The sequence below is a fragment of the Leptodactylus fuscus genome, chromosome 7, assembly GCF_031893055.1.
Source record: "Leptodactylus fuscus isolate aLepFus1 chromosome 7, aLepFus1.hap2, whole genome shotgun sequence".
NCBI lineage: Eukaryota > Metazoa > Chordata > Amphibia > Anura > Leptodactylidae > Leptodactylus > Leptodactylus fuscus.
This window is the reverse complement of record NC_134271.1, coordinates 84915047-84938539: the sequence shown is the minus strand read 5'-3', so window position 1 is coordinate 84938539 and position 23493 is coordinate 84915047. Positions and strand designations below refer to the sequence as shown.

At 41.9% G+C, this 23493-nt stretch overlaps 2 protein-coding genes across 3 annotated transcripts; one reads left to right on the top strand and one right to left on the bottom strand.

Moving 5' to 3' along the window:
• Positions 1 to 510: 510 nt before the first annotated feature.
• On the bottom strand, positions 511 to 17580 carry CPSF2 (cleavage and polyadenylation specific factor 2). Its single transcript, XM_075282387.1, has 15 exons — positions 17478 to 17580; positions 16103 to 16262; positions 13130 to 13289; positions 12937 to 13042; positions 9494 to 9623; positions 9288 to 9403; positions 8443 to 8630; positions 7465 to 7755; positions 6746 to 6846; positions 6465 to 6665; positions 6232 to 6384; positions 4405 to 4630; positions 3416 to 3718; positions 2983 to 3117; positions 511 to 2759 (listed from the first exon to the last, which is right to left on the bottom strand). Exons 2-15 carry the CDS (start codon positions 16249 to 16251, stop codon positions 2667 to 2669), a joined length of 2352 nt encoding a protein of 783 aa, XP_075138488.1. The 5' UTR covers positions 16252 to 16262; positions 17478 to 17580; the 3' UTR covers positions 511 to 2666.
• A 46-nt stretch (positions 17581 to 17626) lies between these two features.
• Positions 17627 to 21064, top strand: NDUFB1 (NADH:ubiquinone oxidoreductase subunit B1). 2 transcript variants are annotated; one of them, XM_075282385.1, is made up of 3 exons: positions 17627 to 17738; positions 18473 to 18617; positions 21003 to 21064. In XM_075282385.1, exons 1-3 carry the CDS (start codon positions 17702 to 17704, stop codon positions 21034 to 21036), a joined length of 216 nt encoding a protein of 71 aa, XP_075138486.1. In that variant the 5' UTR covers positions 17627 to 17701; the 3' UTR covers positions 21037 to 21064. The 2 variants fall into 2 exon arrangements, with proteins under 2 accessions (XP_075138486.1, XP_075138487.1); XM_075282386.1 differs by lacking the exon at positions 17627 to 17738 and adding an exon at positions 17756 to 17866.
• Positions 21065 to 23493: the final 2429 nt, after the last annotated feature.

The window sequence follows — 23493 nt, the reverse complement described above, 5'->3', positions numbered from 1 at the left end:
ACCAGGACTGAAGAAGACACAGGGAGAGGCGTTCCTGAAGAAGATGGAGTCGGCGCTGGAGAGTTCTCTCGCAGCATTGGGGACGCCCCCAGTACTGTTTGAGCACTAGGGACCGCCACCAGTGCTTCAAGAGAACTCAAGAAAACCGGGATTTCAACTGAACGGATGTGCGGAGACGACATCTAAAGGTAGGAGAAGAATAGCCTTTCTTAAGGCAATTCCTACGTGTTAGGGACACAAAATGTCATTTTAATGATAGGATCCCTTTAAGATGTGAACCATATTCTTTAATATCTGGTGGCTGTGGCTGAGACAGCAGGTCTAATCCCTGCTGTTGATGCTTCCAAGGCTTTCTTAACATAGATGTTGGCTTTCTGTCCATGGGATCCTGAAGAAACCCAAAGTCATTGAAGGAAAGGGTCTTTTGGAATTTGACTTGTCAAAGAGGTATTTATTTTTTAAATTGCAGGGAACAAATAATTTACAATCTGGATTTTCACATTCTCATTGAAGGATTATTTTAATATCATAAATAAGAAAAGTTGTGTTTCCCAGGGGCCTCAAACATATTAGATACTGTGCAAGTTTGTTTTATCTCTTCAATGTCTCTTTAATCAAAGTGTCAGTATCCTCAGTAGCAAAAAGGGATTTACCCCCTATATCTGGAGGGTGTTTTGGGTTGCTCCAACATGGAGTCTTACATCCCCAGAACAAGCCCTGATCGCATCACTGAAGGGAACAATAATCAGGAGAGATACAGATATCTTATTTGCAGGAGAAACCTCCTATGGTTCCCATCCACGGACAGGAAATCTGAACATTAGGCTAGAGAGGCATGTCCAAACTCTTATTACAGGTTTCCAGTCCAGTGATGGGATGGATGATGGGTTAAAGAAAGCACTATAGAAATGTTTTTGAAGTAGATGTAGCAGGAGATAGTAGGATCTTGTAACTGATAGTTCTGGTGACCTACCACCATATACCCAGATAGCTTTTTAAACGGCTCTAGTGATATCAGACATGTATGGCCTATCCACACAATATGCAATAAACCTATGTTTAGGGTAGTCACAGACCAATTGTGTAGTTGCAATAGAATAGAAGGTTCATACAGGCTAGGTGCACATATGCACATGGTTCTCTTATGTTTGGGTTTGAAGGGAGAATTGAATGACAGAAACCCAGACCGCTAAAACAGCCGTTACCCTTGGGTCCCATAGAATATAATGGAGTCTGCTGTTTTTATACTGAAACCAGTCCTGCACAGAGGACTTTCCTCTCTGTCAATTACTGGAGCAGGGTCTCCAACGGAGACTCCAGCGTACATATGAACTTAGCCTTAGAAGTATTGAATCAACAAGCAAAAGAATTACATGCTAACACTTCCATACACAAAGTCAATAGATGGTGACACCTAATGGCGCAAGTAACACACGCATGTTTAAATATAGGATGGAAAAATCAGTGGGCAATTCTAGAAACCTACTCTCTCAAGGAGGACAAACAATCTGCTATCTTAGATGGGTCTCCCATTAATGTGAGTTATGAGGAAACTGGTTTTAGAGCTGCACTGGATAAATAACTAATATATGAAAGATATACAAGAAATGTAAACCTCCTTGGCCTCATGATCACTACTATGTGTCACATATGGCCAGCGACATCTGTGACTGACATCAGCCATTTCTTACTACAGCTCTTCTATAATCTGCAGTTTCAGCATAGAGATGAAGCCCGAGTGTCCCCTGGTGTTCAAACAATAACAGGTATGAAAAAAGAAATTTATTTTCATTTCAGGAAAACCATACAGCATGAAAAAAAAATGTTTAGATTTTTTTTCTATTTTTAATCTGAGAGGATTCCTCGTAAATACAAGTGATGCAGTAGTTGGTCAGACACTTAAGTTTTTTTTTTTTTCCCCCTATATATAACAAAAACCACTGAACACCTCAGATAACAGAGGCATTATATGTATCACACTGCTGACGCAGATGACCCCTGCAATAAAATTGAATACCAAGAAAATCAGAAGTACTTTTGTTTCATGATCATGACTGGGCAGTTGTCACTAAAGCTCTAGAAGGAAATTATTAAAACACAACTCAATAAAAAAAACAAACAAAGCAGCTGTCATGTTTAAAAAGAAACAAAAAAAAAAACACCTCTTTTTCCAGTACAAGTCACTGAGCTGCATTCAATATTCGACCACTGAAATCACTCTGTCCTCAGGATTATCACAGGCTATGTGATGTACAGTATGTATACAGTGACTCCACCAACAGAATAGTGTGTGGAGCTCTGCAGTATAACACAAGATTTAATTAAAAGGAAATGCATTTCTAAAGTGACTTCAACATTTATATAAATTATATCTGTATGTAAACTGGTTCAAAAAGTAAATATACCCTCCAAATGCATGAAGGTCTCCTAATCCTGATCAAGACATCTTCTGTTAGTAGAAAAAGTCAGTACATTGCTAACTTCGGCTGTATCTTAATCTATTGAAAGTACACCCGTACAATTCAAATACATCACAAGCAAGAGACTTAGCTGAACTCTGCAATAAAAAGTATAAAAATAATTTATAAAGGAAAAAAAAAGTTGAATGACAATGTTCGTAGGTCTCCAAGTATGAGGTCACACGAGGCATGGTCAGTAGATTCTGCTCATACAATGGCGTACTGTGCATATAAAAGTTCTCTTATCTTATAAAAGTCCTCGCAGATACAGCCCTCCAAACCAATACGACCAGTTTCAGTCTATAAAAGAAAAACAAGAAAAACCTTGGGGTAAGGCAAATCAGCTTTGGTGCAAAAGTTTTCCCTGCTTCATATGCCACTGTATGGTGGCTTAGTTATTCATTAAGCTGCACTGCCCAACTAGATAAGATTATTGGCTATTTAATCCCCAAACTTGCCAAATTATTTGCTACATATTTGACGTATTAATGTTAAAAAGTTTACACACGCATTTACTACTTACTCTGCGAACTGCGACCACGTTATTGCAGACAAGAACGCCTCCCACAAACTCTGCCTGGATCCCCTCCCGCAGAAGGACTTGTTTGAAATCAGACAACCTGGGCTCATTCATGAACACAGACTGATGTCCAGGAACCTGGGAATCAAAGAACACATTAGAAGCCTATTTGTTTACATTAAGAAGAATAAATGGGGTTGTCTCTGATGGGACAAGTCTAAATCCTCAAGACTCACGCCATGAACACTGGACAGCCACTGTTACAATGGATACCTAGATAATACTGGCTTTCTCAGCTGTCAATGACCTGAGCAGAGATGCCTCCACTCACTGCCTTTATTGAAAGGGATGTTCCCATCAAAGACATTTATGTTATATTCAACAAAAAAGGATAAAATGTACATCAAGTCCCTTTAGAGAAAGATAAAAAGTGTACCTCATTACTTGGCAGTGGTTCCAGAGTAGGGATAACCTCACTTTCCTCCGAAAACTCCTTTTCATCATCACCAAACAGGCTTTTGATGGCTTTCTGTTGAGCGATGGTGCTGGCATCAATTGTCGGAGTATCAACTTGCATTTCAGCGTCTTCAACTTCTTCTTTCAGCTCCCCATCTTCCAAAATGACTCCTGTGTCTACTTTTGAAACCCTCATATCGAGGACTCCATCGATCCAGGCTAGCTCAGTATCTTTCGCTTTGCAGAACTTAAGAGAGCTGACAAGGGAGTCTTTTAATCTTACCTAAATGGGTAAAGAAATCAGCCTATATTAAATAACAGGTATTTAAATGAGCAAAATGTGTAAATCAAAAATTATTAATTTCTTATGCAATCTCCTTCAAATAGAACAATTAGTCAAAACCAATGAACTCTAGAAAAATTAAAGAGGACCTTTCACCATATCCGGGCACAGGCAGTTCTATATACTGCCAGAAAGCTGACAGTGCGCTGAATTCAGCACACTGTCGGCTTTCCCGATCTGTGCCCGGTGTGAGGAGCTTACGGTTCGGTACCGTAGCTCTTCTATGGTCAGAAGGGCGTTTCTGACCATTAGCCAGAGACGTCCTTCTGCCTCGCGGCGCCAATCGCGCTGTGCTGTGAGTGCCGGGAGGAACGCCCCCTCCCTCTGCTCACACAGCTTGTCCGTAGACGAGTATTATCAGGAGAGGGAGGGGGCGTTCCTCCCAGCTCCACAGCACAGCGCAATTGGCGCCGCGAGGCAGAAGGACGTCTCTGGCTAATGGTCAGAAACGCCCTTCTGACCATAGAAGAGCTACGGTACCGGGCCGTAAGCTCTTCACACCGGGCACAGATCGGGAAAGCCGACAGTGCGCTGAATTCAGCGCACTGTCAGCTTTCTGGCAGTATATAACACTGCCTGTGCCCAGATATGGTGAAAGGTCCTCTTTAATAAACCCGATAAGTTACCTGGTAAATGTGAGTTTCACTTGTTGCATCTACTGTCTCGTGAAGTTTTGGGGTGTAAACTTTAATATCTTTGCCTCCAAAAGCACGGCAGGCCTCAGCAAGGTCCTGGCTTGCTTTCGGTGGCCCATGAACAATTACAAGTTGACGAGGCTTCATCTGGTTAATGATCTTCTTGATGGAGTCTCCATCGGACCGGCCTTCATAATCAATGTATGTGACTCTAGCTCTGAAGGTAAAGCAATAATCTGATGAGCAGGGAATATTTTACAGACATACAAAACATCTTTAAATTGTACCTAAACTTTAAAGAGGACCTTTCACCATATCCGGGCACAGGCAGTGTTATATACTGCCAGAAAGCTGACAGTGCGCTGAATTCAGCACACTGTCGGCTTTCCCGATCTGTGCCCGGTGTGAAGAGCTTACGGTGCCGGTACCGTAGCTCTTCTATGGTCAGAAGGGCGTTTCTGACCATTAGCCAGAGACGTCCTTCTGCCTCGCGGCGCCAATCGCGCTGTACTGTGGAGCCGGGAGGAACGCCCCCTCCCTCTGCTCACACAGCTTGTCCGTAGACTAGCATTATCAGGAGGGGAGGGGGGGCGTTCCTCCCCGCTCCACAGCACAGCGCGATTGGCGCCGCGAGGCAGAAGGACATCTCTGGCTAATGGTCAGAAACGCCCTTCTGACTGTAAAGCGCTACGGTACTGGGACCGATAGCGCTTTACACCGGGCACGGATCGGGAAAGCCGACAGTGCGCTGAATTCAGCGCACTGTCAGCTTTCTGGCAGTATATAACACTGCCTGTGCCCATATATGGTGAAAGGTCCTCTTTAAATTCTATTTCAAAAGGCAATAGTACAGATAACAAGAGAATTGCTGCCAAGGCAGAATAAGTCAATGAAAAGCAGCTGTAGCATCCAGTGAGGTTTTTATCTCATCAACAGGTATGGGTCATTTCACCTTATAACCTACCTTTGTGGTGAGATAACAGCCTAACTAGATGCTGGATAGGAGCTGTAAAGTGAGCTTTGTGTACAGACAGGTGGGATGGAAGCAACTGGAGAGACAGGTATTCATATTTAATAAAATACACTTCAAGGATTTCCTTTTTTCACCTGTATTATTGATTTATAAAATAAATATGAACTGGTATACTATTATAATAAATGCAATATGTACATGTCTTCACTACAAATATGTATATGGTCTTCAACCACAATATTTTAGGTTTAAAACATAATTAGGTAGGGTTCACACTACTGTTGGTGTCCGCTCAGCAGTGTCAGTACTAGATTTTAGCAACAGACACTAGCTGGTCCATTTGCAATTTCCTTTAATTTCAATGGAATTTTATCTTGTGTCCTTTTGTGTCCGTTTACAACCATGTCCGGATTTTTTTTGTTTTGTTTTTTTTAACATTGAGGTTACTGTCCGTTTGTGTCTGTTATGATAGGTGTCTGGTTTGTTTTTTGTTTTGTTTTTTAAACGGACACCTTCTGAGCGGACACCAACGGTAGTGTGGATCCTACCTTAGATAAGAAGTAATAAAAGACACAGGCTCTTTTCTTTAGTGAAGTATACGGCAAAGTTTCTTCCCTTCACCTGTACTTACTGTATACTTACTGCAAAGATTTCAGCCTGCCCTGATAGAAATGGGAAGAGAACTCACAGCTAATGAATTTTAATAATGAGATGTCCCCGAACAAAACTTAAATCTCCATTCACAAGATGTAGTGTGGAAGACACAGGAACAAAGTCTCAATCACAGATACTGTAACCCCATTTATCAAAATGATGACCTATAACACTATTGCAGATTCACTCACTTAATCTCCATTGCCTCTGTTGTGGAAACACATTTTGTTGGAACATCTGATAAATCTTGGTCCATTGGTTCCTCCCCATTGGTCAGTCCAGACTCCAACTTGTTCTTTTCTTCCTCTGTTGCTTGAAGTTCAGGAACTAAGAAGTCTTCAGGTCTACATTAAAAATAGACGTGATGAACATAAATGTTCATACATCCGCACAAGTCACAATGGAGTAGTGAATAGTCACTTACTTTATAATTTCACCATATTCATCCCATTTTATTCTTTCTTCTGGGGCAGGGAACATAGGGTGAGACTTCTTTGCCTGCTTGAAAAAGCTGCCTTTCCTGCTTCCCTCATTCTTCATCATCAGGTCATGCTTGGTCTTATGGGCCATGGGTTGGTCGATGTCTTCTTCAGCATCACTCTCATCACTTGAATCAATGTCGGCTCTAGAAAGATATAAAGATGGTTATAGAGATTTAGAAGGTGAAGAGATACCCAAGCCGTTAACCCCAGGAGCAGTACATACTCTTTGGACTGTTCCAGTTTTTTTGCAGCTTCTTTCTTCAACTTTTCTTTTTCCAGATATTCCTCAAGCTCCCTTCCTTCCAGTTTTACTCTTTTTCTAAGCTGAATGCAAAATGTACATGCTTAGATAATATACAAGTTATACAAGCAGACAAAAGATTCCTAAATTTAAAACAATACAACGGTGAGTAAATAAATCACCCTCTAGGTGCACGCCATCTCACTCCAAAAGGAAAAAAATGGCCCACTCTCACTCTTCAGTAGTACAACCTAATGCTGATTTAATCTCTAGTTGCTTTAACTGTTTGTTAGTGTTGTAATGATTGTAGAAACAAAGATTTTTGTGCTAGATTACATGGTTAAATGACTTTTCTAGGTAAATGTCAAAAAATGGAAGCGGGATTTCCTCCATTCCAGTGCCTGATCTCACGTTACGTTCTGCACCAGCACTGGCAAGGTGTCTCAAGTGACCATGGCAGTCAATCACTGACCTCAGTGGTCACAGGCTGGAGGCCATTGACATATTAGCAACGTGAGTGCCGACGCTCAGTGATTGGTTGCAGTAGTCACTGGGGTAGGTAGATGATTTTTTTTTTTTTTTAACTCTACCCCAGCCCAGATGGGTTTTCCAGGTTGCCTGAAAAACTATTCTCTCTCCTTAGTAAGCAACTGTACTACAGATGAAGAGGTATCAGCCTTTAAAACAACGTCCAGCATTACCTCTATATCTATGATTTTTTCCGTTGGGTTGTCAATCAGGAAGCGAGTAAGAGTCCCAGGAGTGGTCCTGTATGTGAGGATGATAGAGTTTTTGGGATCTTGGCACCACTGAATAAACAGCTCCCTGGAGAAACCACACTCGAGGTCAGGTTGGCTAGCCAATACAACCTTAGGACTAGGGACACGAGCAAGATCAGCAAAGCCATGACACAGGGACAGATGACGGAACTGAAAGGGGTTGTTTCTCTTGTCCTCAAAACATCTCATAAGTTTATCGCTCATCCACTCTACCTGTAACAAGAGCAACCATTAACAAAAGAAAGCAAAATGCATGTTTTCTGGTCTAGAAGGAATAAATGTTTTTATAATCTGCAACACCTTCATCACTTTCCTGAAAAGTGGGCTTGGTGTGCAGGGCCCAACAGATTTACCATAATTTACAAAAGACATTTGCACACAGACGAGTGGAAGGTGACTCATTTAGGAGAAGGCGTACACTTTGTCATATACGAGGCACACCCTTCACTGCCTCTGTGGCTATGAAGATTGGTGTGAGTAATGCTAGTCTTCATAAATCTGCCCCATTATTAACATGAAAGAGAAATTAACACAGAGACATAGCAGTTGTTTACAAAACACTAGGAAAATTGATACATTTTATTATGTCAATTCAGAACCAAAATCTGCCCCCTCTTGCCCCGGGTTAACGAGCCCTTAGTCATTCACCCTTGAACTAGGCAAGAAACAGTGTATCTGGTTTATCTATAGCAGTCCTTTGACCAATAATGAACCCAGCTGTATAAAAGGAAGAATCTTTTGAGACTGTTTCACTGCAAATACAACATCTAACATGTTGAAAAAGACAAGAATACTTTTGATTGTCAACAGCGCAACCGTCCCTGGTAAAAGGCCAGTTTTTAAACAATCATTGTATCAGAATATAATCTTTTGTCTTCCCAGCTTTAGGCAGTGACTCACCTGAGACTTTGAGAACTCCACCACATTGTAGCTGACATTATTAAGAAGGGCTAAAGAATAAACTCCAAGGCCGGCATCTTTAGTTCTCCAAATCTGGTCAAGAAGTTGAGCAAGTTCCAAGACTCTCCCAGCAGTGTCCACAGAGATTAATACATTCCCATCTCCTCGCAAGGTCTCCAGAACATTTGCTGTAGAGGAAAAGCATGGCTTTGAATAGAATTGATTTTACCATAAATCATGTAACTCCCAGAGATGTCCACCTTACAGAATGTACTGGTAAGGTAAATAAGACTATTAGCTTCTAGATTAGAAAAACTGGGGGAAACGTTTGATCATGAGAATAGGGGCCCTCAAGTTTCCTGTGTGAATAGGGCAATAATGCGTATACTTCATATACTTCACAATGTTCCATTCGCTTGTAAGGGATTGATGAGGCACTGTATTCTGCTACCACAGTCCCATAAAAGTAAATGGAGTTGTAATCACTCAAGCACATTACCACTCCATGACTCCCAACAACCATATGTTAATTCCCTATCCTGTAGGCAAAGGGCAAAACCTCTTTAAACCCCTAACAATCACATTAGAATTGCAAAGACATCCTGAAAATGTTTTTTTTTTTTTTTGCTGCTGCTGCTGCAACGTGTAAGGATTACAGGTTTGTCTTGTATGAACATCTGACTGCTGGGGGTTGTACAATCCAGACCCTGGGTAGCTGCTGAACTACTACTAACTTTTTTTTTAATATATTGTACACAGCAGGAAATTCCAGACTAAAAGTAGGTCTATACTGACTATACAAGACACCAAAATGTTTTAGCAGTAATGAAAGGGTTCATACTCACTGAGCAGTTGTTCATCTCGTTGTTTTCTCCTTGGTTGGACATAAGTGGCATTAAAGGAGTCAGTGATGAGAAGGGACGGACGACTGATCATTTCCAAAGAGCAACCATTTAAGTGTCTGGAAGAAACAAGACAAAAGTTTTATAATCCATACATCTGCAGCAAAACGAGATACTGCTAGAGCGTACTGCTTCAGTTACAGGCTTACATCTCTCGTTTGTGATTAAAATCCACAGCATACACAATCTCTTCCTCTCCATCCTTGACAATTTTCCATATTGTTCCTCCAATCATATGACCAGCTGGTAATGGCGTGATGGACAAACCATGACCTTTACCTGCACCAAAGGAGAAAAGATAAACCATTTTTTTTTATTTTTTTTTTTAAATGTACCGTATTTTTCGGACTATAAGACGCACCTAGGTTTTAGAGGAGGAAAATAGGGAAAAAAAAATTTTGAAGCAAAAACTGGTAAAATATTTAATATATGGGAGTTGTAGTTTTGCAACAGCTGCAAGGCCACATTGACAGGTGACCCTGTAGCTGTACGGGGATGTATAGGGCGTTTTTTTTGCGGGGCCAGCCGTACTTTTTAGTTATACCATTTTGGGGGATATCTATTGCTTAGATCACCTTGTATTGAAAAAAAAACAGCAGGTGATTTAGAACTTTTATTTATTTCATATTTTTAAAGCTTTTTTTTTTTTTACTATTTTATTCCCCCCCCGGGGGCTTGAACCTGCGGTCACTTGATCGCAAGTCCCATAGACGGCAATACAACTGTATTGCCGTCTATGGGACATTCTGTCTATTAGTATTACGGCTGGTCATAGAGACTCCTGCGCGGCGATATCGCAGGAGCCGGCCTGCAACGTCACAGGTACGGGGCCGGTGGGGACCGGCCCCGGGGGAGAAGGGGCCACGGATACTGACCCGGCATCCGCTGTACTAGAGAGGCGGATGCCGGGGAGGGATAGACGCCGGGGCCCGAGACATCGCTGCCCTGCCCTGCATGAAGCCAGCGGCGGGAGGACGGAGGAGCGGAATAGCAGCATCACTCCTCCCGCTGCTGGCTTCATGCAGGGCAGGGAAGGGCAGGGATGTCTCAGGCCCCGGCACCTGTAATGGCATCTATCACTTGCCGGCTTCCGCCTCTCTATTACAGCGGATGCCAGGCGCCACCTTCAGACTATAAGACGCACCCTTCTTTTCCCCCAAAATTTTGGGGAAAAAAAGTGCGTCTTATAGTCCGAAAAATACGGTAGATTGTGAGCCCCACATAGAGCTCACAATGTACATTTTTCCCTATCAGTATGTCTTTTTTTGGAATATGGGATGGGATGGGAATCCATGAAAACACGGGGAGAACATAGAAACTCCTTGCAGATGGTTTTTTGCCCATGGCGGCATTTGAACACCAGGACTCCAGCGCTGCAAGGCTGCAGTGCTAACCACTGAGCCACCGTGTGGCCCCAAGATAAACCAATTTTTGACCCGCAACCTCTTCTAGAACAAAATTGGATTAATTTTATTAAAGAGCTCTACATCCGTCAGCAAACAGTATTTATACTGACTCATTTTATAGTTTTAATGGTTGTATTGTAATTCATAATAAGGCCCTTTAAAAAAAACAAAAAAAAACAAAAAAAAAAAAAAACACGTGTAATACTGGACAAGTGTCAAAGAGAACTTTTCCTGTCCTCTCAGGGTATTATATACACACACAGCAGTTTTGCTCCATATGATATGCCACATCAGAAGTCATGCAGATGAAACGTTCGTGACTGATATCGAATATCCATCAAGCCACATATTCAAACCCTCAACACCTCCTGTCGCCTCCAGCTCAAGAACATCTACCGAATCCGCTCCTTCCTCACCCCGGAAACTACCAAGATACTCGTCCAGGCCCTCACAATCTCTCGCCTAGACTACTGCAACACCCTCGCCCCCCTCCAGTCCACCTTAAACTGCGCTGCTCGCTTAATTCACTTCACCCCCTGATCCTCATCGGCTGCTCCCCTCTGCCAGTCCCTCCACTGGTTACCCATAGCCCAGCGAATTGAGTTCAAGCTACTAACTAGAGATGAGCGAGTACTGTTCGGATCAGCCGATCCGAACAGCATGCTCCATAGAAATGAATGGAAGCACCTGGTACTTCCGCATTGACGTCGGCCGGCCGCTTAACCCCCGCGTGCCGGCTACGTCCATTCATTTCTATGTGAGCGTGCTGTTCGGATCGGCTGATCCGAACAGTACTCGCTCATCTCTACTACTACCGCTAACATACAAAGCCATCCACAACCTGTCCCTGCCATATATCTCTGACCTAATCTCCCGCTACCTACCCACACGTAACCTCAGATCCTCCAATGACCTCCTACTCCGCTCTGCCCACATCCGCTCCTCACACAACCGCCTCCAAGATTTCTCCCGTGCATCCCCCATACTCTGGAACTCCTTACCAAGACACATAAGACTGACCCCCACAATCACAGGCTTCAAGAAGGCCCTGAAGACTCACCTATTCAGGAAAGCCTACAACCTCCAGTAACACTATCACCTCACTGCCATCTGTACAGTCTCCCCCCTCTCCTTCTGTCTCTATCCATCTTCCCTCATAGATTGTAAGCCCTCATGGGCAGGGCCCTCTACCCCACTGTGCCAGTCGATCACTGTCAGTATTATATCTACCTGTATATTTTGTGTATTGTATGTAACCCCCAAATGTAAAGCACCATGGAATTAATGGTGCTATATAAATAAATAAATAATAATCCATCCAGATGTTCTATTTTTTTTGATTAGCTGTGTGTTTAATTTTTTTATATGAAGATAATGGAATAAAGTTTTTTCATACATTGAATTTTGGTGTGCTGAAGTATTATACTACAATTCTCAGGGTGTTATATACCACAACAAAACTGAGAGAGCAGTGAATTCATTGCACTTTCAGCTTTGTTGGAATCTTCCCTTGTTGCAGACAGATCGGTGAACTGTGCCAATAGTTTTGGCTACCAATATCACTGCACTTTCAGAAGGGCTGGCCTCACAAAGGTATGTTCACACGGCGGAATTTGCATTTCACGTATGAACATTCTGTACAGCTAGCTGCGACGGGATGCCGGTCCAGTGAACTGACATCCCGTTCCGGATTAGGCTTGAATGAATGAGTCTAGTCGGAAGGGAGTTTCGCGCTGCAGCTGAGTCAGCCATGGAATCCGCGGCAAGATAGGGCAGCTTGCTTCTTTTTTCCGTTACTAGCTAGTGGAAAAAAGAAACGAGCGGCTCCCATTGAAGTCAATGGGAGCTGTTTTAGGCAGCGAATTTTGAGGCGGATTCTGCGTCAAAATCCTTTGCCAAAAAACTCTGTGTGAACAAGCTCTGAGATGTGAGGTCTCCATTCACCATATAAGTCTAGAAGTGTACCATAAGTTGTGAGGACAGCCCATCTGACAATGCTGTGATATCGGTACCTGAAACTAATGGCACCAATATATCTGCAATTGGGGAAGATACTAGCAAAGGAGAAAGTGCACTGAATTCAGAGCACTATAAGCTTTGCTATTGGCATAAAACACTTCATGAGAGGACATGAAAAGTCCTCTTTAAAAAGTAAAAGGCAAAAAAAACAAAAAACATTACTCTACCTTTCAAGTGTACAATCTGTGAAAATTTTAGTTGTTGTATCTTATCGAACGCAGAATCCACATCATCCAGGGTGTACAGGTTGAAATCCTCTGTGTTATGCCGAGACTGAAACAAGAATCCGCAGTTTTTAATCTTACACGTGATCTATACAAGTCATAAAGACTACATTGAAACCGCAAAAATCTTACAGACCTGGTAAAGATCATACATGAACATCTGGCCCATTTTGTACACAGGAATGGTGGCATAGATTGCACAGTTTAAACCCAGTTTACCAACTGCATAAGGAAGTGCTCCTAAGTGAAGGGGATCTGGATGAGAAAGGAGGACAGCATCTATTTGATGTACATATCTAGAAATAGAAGAAAAAAAATAACCATAAAATACTTGTTACTTGCTTTTGTAAAGGCAGTTAATGACATAGTGGAGATAACTTTTCTGTGCCAAAGTGTGATTTTGCGGCCAAGACCTTTTAATTCTAATGCATATTAGCTGTTCTGTAAACCGAGGGCCTAGCTGCAACTTTGGTGGTCTTAGACTCCCTTTAATCATTATAAAATGAAATGATGTAACTTTCTAACAAACTTTGTGTGTTATACAGTCCTATGAAAAAGTTTGGGCACCCCTATTAATCTTAATCATTTTTAGTTCTAAATATTTTGGTATTTGCAACAGCCATTTCAGTTTGATATATCTAATAACTGATGGACACAGTAATATTTCAGGATTGAAATGAGGTTTATTGTACTAACAGAAAATGCGCAATATGCATTAAACCAAAATTTGACCGGTGCAAAAGTATGGGCACCTCAACAGAAAAGTGACATTAATATTTAGTAGATCCTCCTTTTGCAAAGATAACAGCCTCTAGTCGCTTCCTGTAGCTTTTAATCAGTTCCTGGATCCTGGATAAAGGTATTTTGGACAAACAATTCAAGTTCAGTTAAGTTAGATGGTCGCCGAGCATGGACAGCCCGCTTCAAATCATCCCACAGATGTTCAATGATATTCAGGTCTGGGGACTGGGATGGCCATTCCAGAACATTGTAATTGTTCCTCTGCATGAATGCCTGAGGATTTGGAGCGGTGTTTTGGATCATTGTCTTGCTGAAATATCCATCCCCGGCGTAACTTCAACTTCGTCACTGATTTTTGAACATTATTCTCAAGAATCTGCTGATACTGAGTGGAATCCATGCGACCCTCAACTTTAACAAGATTCCCGATGCCGGCATTGGCCACACAGCCCCAAAGCATGATGGAACCTCCACCAAATTTTACAGTGGGTAGCATGTGTTTTTCTTGGAATGCTGTTTCTTTTTGGACGCCATGCATAACGCCTTTTTTTATAACCAAACAACTCAATTTTTGTTTCCAAAATGAAGCTGCCTTGTCCAAATGTGCTTTTTCATACCTCAGGCAACTCTATTTGTGGCGTACGTGCAGAAACGGCTTCTTTCTCATCACTCTCCCATACAGCTTCTATTTGTGCAAAGTGTGCTGTATAGTTGACCGATGCACAGTGACACCATCTGCAGCAAGATGATGCTGCAGCTCTTTGGAGGTGGTCTGTGGATTGTCCTTGACTGTTCTCACCATTCTTCTTCTCTGCCTTTCTGATATTTTTCTTGGCCTGCCACTTCTGGGCTTAACAAGAACTGTCCCTGTGGTCTTCCATTTCCTTACTATGTTCCTCACAGTGGAAACTGACAGGTTAAATCTCTGAGACAGCTTTTTGTATCCTTCCGCTGAACAACTATGTTGAACAATCTTTGTTTTCAGATCATTTGAGAGTTGTTTTGAGTAGCCCATGATGCCACTCTTCAGAGGAGATTCAAATAGTAGAACAACTTGCAATTGGCCACCTTAAATACCTTTTCTCATGATTGGATACACCTGGCTATGAAGTTCAAAGCTCACTGAGGTTACAAAACCAATTTTGTGCTTCAGTAAGTCAGTAAAAAGTAGTTAGGAGTATTCAAATCAATAAAATGATAAGGGTGCCCATACTTTTGCACCGGTCAAATTTTGGTTTAATGCATATTGCGCATTTTCTGTTAGTACAATAAACCTCATTTCAATCCTGAAATATTACTGTGTCCATCAGTTATTAGATATATCAAACTGAAATGGCTGTTGCAAACACCAAAATATTTAGAACTAAAAATGATTAAGATTAATAGGGGTGCCCAAACTTTTTCATAGGACTGTATCTTCCCCATTTTCAAGATCTCCTAGTAGTATGCCTAAGACACTCCTAGGCAATTTTTTGTGAAAAACAGGGAAATATATTTATAAACTCATTGACAAATAAAAAACAACACACTCAGAAAATAAAGTCAGGTTGCTGCAAAATTCTACATGCAGTTATGGCTCAGGCAGATATGTAAGAGGTGTGGTCAGATTAGTGACCCTGGATCCTGCTGCAAGAAGGCGTAAAAGTACTTGCTGCAATGCCCTATGAAGAGGCTACTTTTAGGTAGTGAACCTCTTGGTGAGAGATCACTGACTGCTAGACATGCTTCTACTCTGCAGATAAAGACAGTTTGCTGAGTTGACAGACATGGAGAGAGGGAGTACAACACTCCTCGATTAAGAGAAGCAGGATGATCTTTTGTTAAATTGCCCGATATCGTTCTGACCTACTATTACAAGTAGTTGGAAGCAGTAGTTTGAGCATAAGAGCACCCTCACAGAGTAAACATGTTCCAGACGGTTCAGACAAACCACCGGAAGAGGATTGTTTGATTTGCCGACAAGCACAAATAGCTCCTACACTCTCCTTGTCCGCCATCCAGACACAGATGCCACCTTCATTACACACCTATGTCTCTGCTTGGATCATTTCCAGGTAAAGAAGGGAAATTTGGTGTCACCAAAAAACACAAAGGTGTGTGGCAGGGGTCAATGCCTGAAACAAATATTTATTTGCTCATTGGTCTGAGTGCAGCTCTGGACTATAAAAACAGGATAAGTGATGTAATGTATGCACACACTGACTTCCCTGTACATGGAGAATATATCTATATATAAACTGTATAATGAGGATCAGAGATGGACACATATCCATTCGTGGATTTGGATGTGCAAATTGTAAAATTAGATTTCCTTATCCCAAAACATCTTATATTATACAGAGAGCATTTGTTATCCTGAGGCACATACTTTTTGATAGATTCTATAATGTCCATGGAGAAGTTCTCATCCCAGCCACAATCCAGGAGAAAGCGGAACTCATCGACCTGCAGCAAGTAGCAGAGCGCGGACTCCTCCTGTGCTCCAGAGAGCGTGGTCAGTTTGATGATAGACGTCATCCTTCCAAATCCTGAAATTCCATAAACAATTAAATGCATATGAAGCTTTGCAGCACTAACCTACTTAAATCACAGACGTATTAATACAGAATACAAGGTAAGTTATCTCCCTTTCATAATCTAGTCTAGAAGTGGTAGCATACCCCGCAGTGGATTATATTATAAAAGAAGATGATTCTTTTAAACACAGTGTTGGACTGAAGTCCTTGGGTCCAGCTGTGCAAATTATTGTGAAGGCCCCCTCTGACTACAAACCTAATTCACCATTTTATTGTATCTACGTATTGACAGAGAATGTGAATTCTTTATATCAAGAGCTTAAAAACCTAAGCAGACCAAATACTGGCAGCTGAGGGATTGTTACATTTGTATCCAGTCTACAGAGTTGTGAACGTCTATTGCTCACATCTGTTGAAGGATCAGCAATGGACATTAACAGTAGTAGATTCATGGCAGCAGAGAAAGCTCCCTCCGCATCTGTTCCCATTGATGCCAAGTTCACATTAGCGTTACCTATCCGTTATTCTGGTTTGTTGGAGGACAGGAACAGATACGCGGATGCTAAAATAGCGGTATCACACTGAGCCCGATCGTCCCCACTGATTAAAATGGGGTCTGTCATTTTAAAACTGAAAGTGATGATTGAAAAGGTCATGCGTGGAGGACTTGTTTTGTTTTTCTGCCAATTTAAGATAAACACCGCAATGGAGTCAGCAGCAGAGATTCTGTTGCAAATGTGAACACAGCCTTCCCCTAATGTAAAAAACATGATGAAAGTTTTTTTCCGCCATTTTTGTTTAGTTTCGTAACAGAAGAAACATTCCTGCATCAATGACTTTTTTCTTCCATCAGAAAAGTAAAAGAGAGAGAGAAGAACGCTTCCATCATGAATGCAGACGTACAATAGACGGAGGAGGCTCCATCTGAATCAGTCGCTTTATGTCTGTGGCTCTCATCATTTGGTGGATAAGAGCAGTGGACACGAAATAACACTAATGTGAATCCACCCTTAGATCCTGGAGAAAAGCACCAGGGGAGAGTCTAGACCGGATAGAACTGTAACAAACCCTCAGCTGTAAAGTATTAGGTCTATACACGTTTCCGCATTGGCAGATATTAAATACTCGTTAAATACTCGTTACCATAGTGACAGTACCCTTCCTGCCCTCACATGGGACGGCGGCCTTGAGTCCAGACTACCTATCAAAGGTCTAAAGACATCTCACCAGTCACACAGGCAAGAGCGGAGAAATGTCTTCTCCCGGTACCGCAGCCCTCAGCCCCCCATGCACCCGCCTCAACGCCTTAGGCCCGGTACCCTAGATCCCGCCTGCCCCCTTGTCCACACTGCGCATGACCGGATCTAGCCCCGAATAGTCTATGTTACAAGAAAGGGGATGCATAAAAATAAAGAAACATCCCGATAAATCCGTCCTTCCGTGCTAGAGTGATGAACTTTACCCGAATACATATCACTCCGTCTCCAGGTGGAAACTGTGTGCGTTAGTACTCTACTGGCAAGGGCTGTAACAAACTCTTTCCCCCTCCGCATATCAGTAGTCTCGTCCGGTGTCCTCTCTGCTGTCTGTAGTGTTGGGCCTGCTAGCGGTGACAGGTGAGGTCGGGCTTGAATTACGGGGGTAAATGGGAAGGGAACCCCATTAAGAGTGGCCTATGTGTGAGGCTCCCCGTGTAACAGGGTGTCCTTGGAGTTTAAGATATCGGGGACATTTTACAAAACTGAAGTTCCCAGAGATTTGAGGGTGAAGACCTGACCCTCGAATTGGGAGCTGCCAATAAAGAAAGCACATTGCAGGGATGGATGTGACACTGGGGTCTAGTAGAATTCACTGGTAGTCAGCATTGGAGAGGGGGTCTCTGAATTTGCAGCAGCTCTGGGGGACCTAAGGGTCCATGGAAGGACTAGCATGTTACCTGGGGGTCATTCTAAGAATCTATTCACCCTGGTCTGTGTTTGTAAAAGAAGTAGGTGGTCTCAGAGGTGACCCGGTAGGAAAGTAAGTAAAGTGGGTTTCACAGGTGGTTGTGAACAGCAAATGGTCCTGGAAAAGTATTCCAATGTTGGGGTACATGTGGTTGCGTTCACAGTTAATCATGTCATGCCACCCTGAGATTGTGGAGAGTATATGATGCACCACTGCCTGCATAGTGTCACACTTCATGTACAGTAGTTGAGTATTATGTTTGCCTGTTTTCACAGCTACCACGATGAATATTATTGCGCACATCCGAGAAGCGTGGACGTACGCGTTTGTGCCGGCAGGAATGCTCATTGGATACTATCTTGATAAGTGGAATGATTCCAGAATGACTCTTTACAAGAATAAAAGCAAACTCTTCCAGAGGTGAGATGATCCAGATCCATGAAATAACTAGCATGTTCACTGGGAGCCATGCTGTGGCTGTATATCCGTTATTCTACAAGCACAAAATCTGTTTCATAATAAACACAAATGGGTCTGTCAGGTTTCATACTGTGCTATTTTGTCCTGTGCGGTTTCCAGAATCTGCTATAGAGGCATTTTACAGATTCTCCAACAACAGTATTAAAGGGATTCTATCACCTGCTCCATCCACTGTAAACCACAGCACTGTACAGGCTATGAATACAAGTCCAACCGTGTCTTTGAAAAGTTGATCGCTGTGCGTAAAAAGACGTTTTAACTCATATTTCAATGAGGTTCATGGAGTACAGGGGGCATTGTTTTCAATGTTCGAGCATAGCCACGTCATCACTAATCACATCTGTTCTGTGTTCTTGTTTGGCGTACTGGGCAATAGAAGATCCGCTTCATCCAGCTTGACTTCAGTGAGCATCACCAAAATCCTGTGCATGTGCAGTATGCTTCTGTATCTAGGACCTGTCTGACTATAATGCTTATGTGCGGCTTTAAAGTTCTTTCCTATAGTTAGAAAAAAAGAGGAGGCTTCAGTTTAAGGGTGGAACTTGCATGCACAGTACGCTCAGACATGTCCTGGACTACAGAAGCATATTGCAGTAGCGCAGGATTTCAGTGTTGCTCACTGACATCAGGCAGGATAATGCAGATCTTCTACTGCCCAGGTGGCTGAACATTGGGTGGGCATGTTTAGTGATGACGCAGCTGTGCTCTGGGATTGAAGACTACACCCGCTATGCTCCATGAACCTAATTTACATATTTGTTAAGACAGCTTTTTACAATCATTCCAGGGGCTCATCAACCTTTCAAAGGTACAGTTGGACTTGTATTCATAGCCTGTATAGTATTATGGTAGTAGTTGGGGGAAGTGATAGACTTCCTTTAACAAAGCCTTATACTGGAGCCCATCAGGGTTTTTGGAATTTTTTTTTTTTCAAGAAAAGTGCTGCATGCTGTATTGTTATTGCCATTAAAGGGGTTTTACAGGCGTTATAATTGATGACCTATCCTTAAGATAAGTCATCGACTGAAGAGTGCAGGGGACCAATACCCGTAGCTAGCCAATCAGCTGTTTGAAGAAGCTGTAGTGCTGAATGCAAGTGCTTACCAAACAGATTGCCATGCATTTGTGCGGTGGCTGTGCATGGTATCACAACAAAGCCCATTCACTTGAATGGGACTGAGCTGCAATCAGGCCGTGTGACCGATGAATGTTACATCACATGGCCTATGAAGCGGAAGCCACTGCTGCTTCAAGCAGCTGATTTATGGGGGGCCTTTGGTGTCTCACCCCCACAGATTTTCAATTCATGACTTGTCCTAAAGTCATCAGTTAATAAGTTTTGGAAATCCCTTTCAAAAGTGCAGGAAACCCCTAAAGTAGGTGTAAATAGAATTCTATATAAATAAAGCATTATCGTTGCAATGTGATGCTTTTTATTACATTGTTTTCGATGCGTCCATACAGTGTGCTGGAAATCAATGTTAACAACTGCATCTTGTAAAAAAAAAAAAAAAAAAAAAATCCTAATTCTTGAAGATTTTCTCCAGCCTGCCAAAAAACTCTGTCTAAGCATACCTTTATTACACATTGCAGCTTCATTATTTAGAAAATGGGGCAATTCTTATTTGCTGTACATCACTTCCCCTAATGGCTGCCCAGCTCTCCCCTGGGTAGAGTGTTCAATCAAAGGATGGTTTGTTGTGCTTGGCAGCAAATAGGCGAGGTAATCTATAGAGCAGAGCAAAGTTCAGGAAAGGACCACCCTAAAATCCCATCTTATCCAATTTACATATGAATAATTAATTTCTCGACAAAGGCATATTTGGAGAGTGTTTTAAGAGCAATACAAGGTGGTGTCATAACTTTGATTACCATTTCCTGCTGACTCACTCCCTTTAAGGGTGCATTCACACGGAGTAAAATGGAGTGTAATTTGGAGCGTTTACGGAGCGTTTACGTATACGCTCCGTAAACGCTCCGTATACGCTCCGTAAACGCTCCAAATTACACTCCATTTTACTCCGTGTGAATGCACCCTAATTGTGTATTTCCTGAAATACCATCCTGACCTAATACTTCTCACATTTCAGAATTTTTCTTTACACTTTTATCCAGTCTAAACAATCATCTATGAACCAAACAGCCTGGACTCTTGCTGTATTTTACCTGCAGTGATACATTGTAACCAACTATTAAGCTAGGAAATGGATTTGTGTGGATGTGTTTTATAAAATGGATTTAACAAGAATTTATTCTTTATCGTACACTTTCTATTGTCTGCTGAACCAAAGCTTCTAATATTTATTTTACTTTTAACTTTTGCAGGGAACTAAAACCCAATGAAGAGGCATGGAAGTAAAGTGAAGAAGCAGCTAGAGCAAAAAAAATTATTATTCCAATGGAAGTTGTGTGAAACATTATAATATGTATAATAAATCGTATTTGGATTAAATGCCTCTTTGTTTCCAACTGTCAAAATAAATAATATTATCAAATATAATTAACCAAAATAAAAGGTTCTACAGAACTGACCCCCAAAAACCACCCCATGCTATTCTTTTGTTTTTAGATTTTGGCATTAGCTATGTTGTGTTGTAGTTCTTGCTTTGACAGGGAAAAGCATGCAGTGCAGGTGTGCTTCCACTGCTCCAGTGCCTTGGACAATTCAAAAAGTTATAGCTTATTTGGTGTATTTCTGCAAATGTTACTATGGGACAAGGATTTAAAAAAACATCTGGGGTAACCCCCTTTATGGTAGTTTCACACATATAATTCTTACTGGCCACAAATGAATATTTCATATTGACGACCTATCCACATGATAGGTTGTGAGTATGTGGTTCTTGAGGGTCTATCATTCAGACCCCACACAGATCAGCTGTTCCAGCAATCTCCAAGCACCGTAAGTTGGTGTAGTGGACAGTGAGTGGTGCTGCAGTCCTGTCCACTCCATAGCAGTGGTTCTGGGGATTTGCAGCACTGCTCCTATAATTTGAATAGAAGCCGCTTACACATGTTCCCCGTCCACTACAGCAGCTTCTACTATCTGGACGATGTCTGAACAGCTTATTTGTGTGGAAACACACAGATCAAATACTGGTAATCTAGCCTGTGGATAGGTCATTGGTATGAGAACTCAGACTCTCAAAAACACCTGACAAAATAATGCACCTTATTTCGTAAAATGACAGACCCATATTAGGATAGTTCATAAATTTCTGATAAATGGGGGTCCTGCAGCCTGGACCTCAAAGGTCAGCTGCTCAAAGTTGCAGTGGTGCTCAGGTCAGTGTTTCTGTCCCTCACCACTTTTGTGTTTATGATATTGTCAAGTCTGAGAACATGAATCAAGATTCTTATACTTTATATTGTAGAAATACTAATTTTTCCTTAATGAGGTTGCATGGATCTGAGACAAAGGATCTTGAAGCCCAGAGGGAGCTTGTTTACCCTGCCTCCTGGTGAAGTCTTCAGGTTACAGCAAGGAGGTGTCTGGCTGAACATTGAAGTTTGGAGCCAATGGGAAATGGACAGCAACTCAGGAATGCCAAGGGGGGCAGTGACCCCTCCTTTCTTTGTCTCTAAAGTGTGTGTACTTTCAATAAAGAGTCAGTAATGCTGAGGTGGGCGAAGAGCATGGCTGGTTTGATACGGAACTCTGTGTCTGTCTCATTATTAGCGATTTGTGCACAAACATGCTCATTTAATTTGGACTGACTGATTGATCCATGATATAGTCAATTCGACTACAACAATATATCCTATTGACAGGCTATTTTGTAACTCCCTGAAAGCCCATTTAAAATCATACAGAAGTATCAGTAACGCCCTGTCCAATCCCAGAATCAGATCACGTGGAATGCTTGTATTAGAACTGATTCGTGGTGCAGCAACTGTGATATGAAAGCTAAAATGTGTATGCATAATCTGCCTCACACAACCATAGGCTTTATTTCTGGTTGACTTCGCCTTTCATTGAAATCAATGGAAATCCTAAGATAACATACCTTCCTTTTAGAATACCTGTGGGCTCTTTCTGGCTTTATATCACTGTTTTTTATTTTTGTGTAATATAAAATATGAAATTTGACATCTCTTATGTTCTTTCCCTTGCTTCTGTATTCAGAGCTATGTACAATATAAGGGCTTGGGTAAAATAAAGAGAAAATGAGGATGGGGAGAGTCACTTCAAACAGTTATATCTTTTAGTGTGATGTGAAAGAGGAGATTCTCACACTATGGAGTGCTACTTTTGTAATATCCAGATATATCACTAGTTGAAAACACAGGATTGGGATATTTATATGCATGAACTGACTCTTCTCTCCAGTCAGCGGCCTAAGGAAAGGACATGGGATGTCTCGGGTGATGGCCTCAGCAGACACGTGTAGTGGGGACTTCCACCTGGAGCAGCAGGATCGGACTGTGGTGGGAAATACTGAAGCACCGGGGACAGGTACTTATGGATTTTTTTTGTTTGTCTTTCCACCTTCCCTGACCTTGCCCAAAAACAGTTTATCCTAGACAAACACTTTAATAAAATATATTACAAAGTTTATTAATTACGCAGATCATAAGTTTAGTTTTTTGTGGGGTTTTTTTTTCAAATTTTTATTGCAATTTTATAACAATACAACAGGGTCTGAAATAGACCAATAATACAGAAAAAAAAACAAACACACATAACGAACAAAACAAAGCAGCTCAGAGCCACCAGGGGAGACCCCCGAAATGGTCTGGCCAGCGAAAATACGGAAATAGTAATAAGAAGAAAGAGGAGCGAAGAAGGGAGAGCACAAGAGGGAGAAAAGAAGAG